The sequence below is a fragment of the Lactuca saligna genome, chromosome 4 (assembly GCF_052625555.1).
Source record: "Lactuca saligna cultivar CGN05327 chromosome 4, ASM5262555v1, whole genome shotgun sequence".
Lineage (NCBI taxonomy): Eukaryota > Viridiplantae > Streptophyta > Magnoliopsida > Asterales > Asteraceae > Lactuca > Lactuca saligna.
The window spans coordinates 83540081-83547437 of NC_136420.1; the positions used below are offsets into that span (position 1 = coordinate 83540081).

A 7357-nucleotide genomic window follows, 5' to 3' on the forward strand; every position below is an offset into this window, starting at 1 on the left:
TAAATTGACATAAAATACGTTATTATTACATAAATCCAACTATATACAATTTAGATACTTGTCTTACATATACATTCGTATACTACATTATTAAAATGTACAAAGAATTCTTGTGCTGATTTTCGGGTGCATTCTCAAAATTGATATATATTAGATGATGGACTTTTGTTTTGATGTTCGAAGAATCTAGAACTGCAAATCTAATTTGTTTGTTGTTAATTAATTAGTATGATTGGGTCGACAAACAAGAGAAAATTTTGTGTTTATTATCCATGGTATAGCTTATACATCAACGGTTCTTGTACATGTAAGGAACAAGAACAAAGCTCAGCAGGTTAAAACTCATGATACGCCAAGAAGCACAATAGACAACCAAAAAATGAGAAGTACTCGCATTAGATGTCACAAATCTAAGTGCATGAAACGTCGTCGAATTGAAGGGGATTATGCTTCTGATGTGGGTCGAAAATTTCCCAGAAGCAACCACCAAAAGCAGCTGATTAATTGTATCAGACACATGTCGTAGGTGGTACTTTTTGAATCCCTTGCCTTTGTAACTCCACCATTACACTATCAAGTGCCGGTGGTTTTAATCCAAGTGGAAGAGGCTGCCATGGCTTCATTAATATGTCCCCAATTGCTGCATCAATGCTCTCCTTGGACTTTTGCACAAATTAATTGGAACAACGATTAGCAAGTTGCTTTTGCATATATATATATATATATATATATATATATATATATATATATATATATATATATATATATATATATATATATATATATATATATATATATATATATATATATATATATATATATATATATATATATATATACACATATAAATATATGTTCGTAAATATACACACATTCACATCTATATATATGTAAACTAGTGAGACCATCTAGGGACTATACCTCAGTTGCAATTCTAGCTAATCCATACATTACGATGATATATGCCTATATGTAATATAAAGTATGTACATGAATTCATTATTTCGTAGCATTTTGCATTATAAGAACAAAAACAATAAAATTCCTGGATCTGGACCATCAACTTTAGTTTTGACGCAACGCGTAAAAATAATAGATTTAAATCATATCATGGTGCATGGTATGTCAGCTGCTGTGAGGGTCATTTTCGTCATTTACTCTCTTTCTTAACTATCTAACCACTTTTCATATAATCATTATACATATACGCATATATGTATATGTATGCGTACAATTACATGCAACATCTAAATGTATGTAGGACTTATACATATACGCATATATGTATACGTATGCGTACAATTACATGCAACATCTAAATGTATGTAGGACTTATACATATACGCATATATGTATACGTATGCGTACAATTACATGCAACATCCAAATGTATGTAGGAGGTTTTGTAAAATGTTATATAGGTACTTACTGGATGTAGGTCTAACGGTGGTTGGGGGCAAGATTGTCCATTGCGAGGAGTGGTGACACCAATGCCTGAGTCTATTTTGTACATGGCATGGGGTGGTGGGATACCTGGGACTGGAACATGTGGAGTTGGAAATCTCTGAAAATTCATAACATAAAAACGTAAATAAACAAAGAATTCTATAATTTACGTAGCTAGGTTGCAAATTACGAATATAATTATACCAACTTACCGATTGTGGTAACATTTGTGGGAAGTATGGCGCCTGGAGAAATGAAAAGTACACGACTTAGACGAATAGAGAAAACATGTAGAGAGAAAGACATGCAGATACATGGAAATAAATTAAACTCACTCTCTGGTGATGATGATGCCAAGATGGTGAAGGAGATGGCGATGGTGGCCAGACATGTGGTGCTGGTGGTGGTGGAGATGGGGCGATATGCTTTGGCCATACAGGCATTAGAGGTCGATCCATGGAGGGATGACCCCATACGTGTAAGGGTCTATAATGAGGCAGTGGTGTCATCGGAGGAAACCCCATCGTTGCTGGTGCAACCCAAGGTCCCATGTCCCTCTTACTTCCTCCTCCTCCTCCTACGGCGGTGGTGCCACCATACATCTGACGTCGCTGGCTCCAACTTGCCGCCTCAGCTTCTCTTGCCAGCAGATGTTTTCGGTGAGACCTATATTTCTGAAACAAATTTCACATATCTCAAAAATTAAACATCTGTCAACGGAAATTAATTACGATACCTTATAATATTATACGATACTTTAAAAAAAACTAAAAGCGAAATCTTATATTCAAAATTTTTGATAGATGGTGTGATAAGAAACAAAAATGCAGGAATGGCAGGAAACTTCATGTTCTAAGAATTTGGTAATTAATGCCAAAGATAAACAAACAAAACATTGAATTGAATGCCACGTCTCTGTCGTTGTTTCTTTGTGATAAAAAAGTTGTCTTTTTAGGGTACAAACTACTTTATATCAATCATTTGACTGTAAAGTCCTAATTTTCTTTATGAAACTTTGCATCATTGCATGATAAGCTTGCATGTGAACAATTTTAGCCATATTGGAATGATGTGATCTTTCATACTTTTAATCCAATTAATTTTAGTAGTTTGTTTACAAATTTGCATTTGATGGATATGATTTAGCTGTTATAGGTAAAGATTTCATTATATTGATACATTTTTTTTTTCAGATATATACACAAACACAATATATATGGTATTTAACTATATATATATATATATATATATATATATATATATATATATATATATATATATATATATATATATATATATATATTCATAATAATGACCTCAGTCACAGTAATAAGTACTTATCATGCTTGTCACAGCTATAAGTGGTTCTTCTTTTGTCGGGGATCGATATTAGACGATTCTTAAAAGATAGACAATAATGATGTATTGATAAGATTTTGAGACTATATATATATATATATATATATATATATATATATATATATATATATATATATATATATATATATATAAAATTATCAGATTAAATAGTTAAGCTGTGCCACTGAAAGACTAAGAAAAAATATACTATAACATTTTGGTTAATTTAGTTTTACTAATTTCAACCGTATGATGCTGAGATAGTCAATGTTATATCGTATTATATATGATCGAGAGTTGTAAATAACATCAATCGCCTACAGTAGAAATACTAAAATTATCCATTACACGAGTAATGTTATATTGTTATAGCCTCCAATAAAAAATCACCACATTCGTATATAACGTTTATTAAATAAAAAAATAACTACGGATGATAAAAAAAATATTTAAAGAGTAATTAAGTTAATTAAAATCATTTGTAACATTGGTAAATATGTATATATATACCTGAAGATGGCTAGCAATATTATGGCGAGTGAGACAACCGATGCCCATAATCTCAAGAATTCTTGAAGGAACCGCCTTATCCACCCCCAACTGCTCCACCGCTTGCACGAATCTCCGGTGTAGCTCCGGCGTCCAGTCAACCTACACCATCAATACGTATTACTTACATGTAACGCTAGATAAGTTTATTAAGTTTTTCGAGCAATAACCATTTCATGAAATGGAACCGAGATAGCACTAAATAGTCCAGCTAATGAGACGCAAGTTATATAAGTTGAGTAATAGTTTGGACATATGGATCTGTATCCAGTATGCCCATTGGGATCTGTGAATTGGCCATAGATTTTCCTTGAGATGATACCCGTGAAGAGAGTTAATTGGCAACCCGTGAAACTAATACTTTAAAAGTTTTTTATTCGGTTTGGTAGTTTTCGTGGGCTCTAAATAATTAAAGTTGATTGGAATACCTTCATATTATAATCATATAATCATATATAGATTTTAGATTGGAACTAGTTACTATTTCTACTAACCTCAACATTTTTTTGTGTACTTATATATTGTGTGTTTGAAACCCTAATCTCAAAAAGTCTTTATTTAATGGTATCGCTCTATCTTTTAGTATATTAGTTATTGGCTGTTTAAATATAGAAAAAAGCATGATTATAGTTCATGAATTTAATACTGCTTGTACCCTAACCCTAACATTAATAGTTTTTTGAGGCATAACTATGCAAGCAGGTGTTTTTGTTTACCTTCACTTTCCTCTTCCCTTGACAAGAGTTCTTGGATTTATCGGATGAAGATTTCCGTCCTCTATCCGCATCTTTTTCTTTATGAGATGGGTTCGTACCTCCACCTTCATTTCTTCGATCTCTTTTGCTCACAACTTCTTCTTTTCTTGATATCCAATCCTCAGCTTTCTGATCACTTGAGGAGGAGTTCATACTGTTGTTATTAAACTGATCAGATGAATCTTCTCCGCCACTAAGAGAGAATTCTCCGGCCATGAGTTCTGGGTCCATTTCCAAATCAGGCAGCATGTCCCGATCATCCATCCCAACAAATAGATCATCAAAATCAATACTCTCCAGCAAATTATCATCTGAGAAGTCAGGGAACTCATCGCCAACAGAAAACCCGACCATCTCACCTCCAAGATCTCTCCCATCTCTGCCGGTGTTGTTTTCTAGTGGTGACACAACAGCTAACATTACAACACCGTTAAACTGATGAGGCTGTGAATTATACAAACACACAAAATCACACTATAGTGGTGCACTACGTGTCTATAGGATGATTATTATTTGCATGAAAAGGGCATTCCGGGAAAGAATTAAAGCAGAGAGTTTGAATTCTCCGATTGAAGGCAAAAGAGACAAGTTGAGATAAATAATGGGATTGATAAATTGTTTGTTTATTGCAGTGTGAGGAAGTGGTGAGGTTGGATCTCAACCACAACAAATTTGAGTTGAGTCATTGTGGAGGGGTCTTGTTACTTTGTATTCATGTATATGTTTTTGGATTTTTTTTCTTATTATATCATATCTCTAGACAGACATATATAGTAGTAAAATATAATGCAGAGAGTGTGTGGTTTGTGGATGTGGTTTTTTGGGGGGCTTCAAGAAATATTTGGGCAATATGCATATAGGTGCACTCGTGAGTTGTTTTAATGAAATATTTGGGATATATATATATATATATATATATATATATATATATATATATATATATATATATATATATATATATATATATATATATATATATATATATATATATATAGGATATAGATCCGGTAAGAAATTTTTTTTGGTAGGAAGGTAAGAAGTTTTTTTTCTACATATTTTTTTGATGAACAAAAAAAATGAATCACTAGTTGATTCATTTGTAAGATGATTCACAAGAAAAAATTCTCAAAAAAATATCTTTATGATTCATTTTTAAGTAAATTAAGAAAAAATTTACTTTTATGACAATTTTAGTGAATAACAACAAAATCATTATATAAATGAATCATCGAGATGTTTTTTTGAGAATTTTTTCTTGTGAATCATCTTACAAATGAATCATCTAATGATTCATTTTGTTTGTTCGCGAAAAAAATATGTAGAAAAAAAAACTTCTTACCTTCCTACCAAAAATTTCCTTCTTACTTGATCTTGACTCTATATATATATATATATATATATATATATATATATATATATATATATATATATATATATATATATACCTTAATAAGCATTTAACATGTTTTGCTGAATTTTAAGAAGTACAATCCTTAAAGCATAATATATAACAACTTGATGCGTTGCAGAAAATTATATCTTATCTGATCAGATGCTGAAAAAGTCAAATACTATACCATTCCATATCTCTCGCAGGTTTTTGACTCGGTCATTTAATCCTTAGATGTAATACTGGAAAAAATCTGTCAATGTTAGTTATTTTCCCCTATATCCTTCATTGAACTATTCATCCCCATCTCAAATCACCTATATCCTTAATTCCATTTAGCATCTAGATAGCCTTTTCTCTCTAAAATCCTAGACTCAAAAACACCGTCTTCGTTTCTCTTAGTCTCCACCGCCGTCGCTAAACCCTTCAATCGTCCCGCCAGGTACACCGTCGTCTATGTTTAACAATCCGCTGCCCGGAAAGAAAGAGAAAAGAAGTTTTACCATATGTAAAGACTACATAAAATCGAAAGAAAATAAAAGTTATATATCAAATCCTTTGAAGGTAATCTCGACCTATGACAAAAGAATCCTAGATCTATCAAAAAACCATTTGATTTCATCATTTAAGATTTTGTTCCCTTTGATTTCTCTTGTATAAACCTTTTAATTTCTCATATCTTTATTAAATATAAAATAGTTGGAGAGGGGATCTTAAAAATCACAGTATTTTTGAATTGGGGGAGAGATAAACACTACAAGAATAATGGGCTTTAGCGGCGACAGCCACCTTTACCCGTTGATTTTTTCTCTAATCCAAGGACTGAAAATTGATAACGTACATAACAATAGCGGCGACGGTGTCGCCGCTAATACTCAAAAATTTTGACCGCCAAAGTTCACCACCTCCTCTCCCCCCCACCCCCCTCCAAGATGTCGCCGATAATACTAAAAAATTTTGACCATCAAAATTCTCTCTAAAGGTGTCGCCGCTAATACTTTATATGTCGTCGCTAATACTCTACCTATCGCCGCTAAAAAACGTCGCCGCTAATTCCCTTTGCAGATATAATCCCCTTCAGCTCCTTCTTTCCTTTTCTGTGAACTCATTTCTCTTTGTCACCACCATGCTTCTCTACCGGATTACATACCACCACATGCTCTATATATGTTTATTTTAAAATTTATATGTAGAATGTGTCTTTTGTATATGTATGTGTATTTATATGTGTATTATGTATGTATTTTTGTATTAGTATGCGTATATATACATATATATATGTGTATATACATATATATATATATACATATATATGTGTATATACATATATATATATATATATATATATATATATATATGTGTGTGTGTGTGTGTGTGTTTTTATATGTGTATTATGTATGTATTTGTGTATTAGTATGTGTATCATGTATGTATATGTGTTTTTATATATGTATGTATATGTTTTTGTATGTGTATTATGTATGTATGGATGTGTTTTTGGTTATATGTTTTTATAAAGTTTTTATATTTTTATAACAACTTTTATAATTTTATAATGTTTGTTTTGTATATGGAAAGAATGTTTAAAAAAAACTAAAAAAAGAGAAAACTATAATTATCGGCAACATTTTTAGTGGCGACATAGTATTAGCGGTGACGGTAAGCATGTGTAGTGACAAATGAAATATCAGCAACGAACTAACAGCGGCGACGGGTTGCCGCTAAAGGTATTAGTGGCGACAATCCGGACCTTTAGCAGCGACACCTATCGCCACTAATGATCATTATTCTTGTAGTGAAACAGAAACATGAGTGAAAGGAAGTGCATAAACAAATATCAGATGCATTAATATATTTT

The 7357-nt window shown here is 32.0% G+C and overlaps 1 protein-coding gene across 1 annotated transcript; it reads right to left on the reverse strand.

Annotated features, from left to right (window-relative positions):
• Nucleotides 1-247: 247 nt before the first annotated feature.
• Nucleotides 248-4837, reverse strand: LOC145042264 (transcription activator GLK2-like). Its single transcript, XM_078990662.1, has 6 exons — nucleotides 4071-4837; nucleotides 3316-3456; nucleotides 1782-2120; nucleotides 1659-1691; nucleotides 1430-1564; nucleotides 248-662 (listed from the first exon to the last, which is right to left on the reverse strand). The coding sequence occupies exons 1-6, from the start codon at nucleotides 4527-4529 to the stop codon at nucleotides 510-512; spliced, it is 1260 nt and encodes a 419-aa protein (XP_078846788.1). The 5' UTR covers nucleotides 4530-4837; the 3' UTR covers nucleotides 248-509.
• Between the last annotated feature and the right edge of the window lie 2520 nt (nucleotides 4838-7357).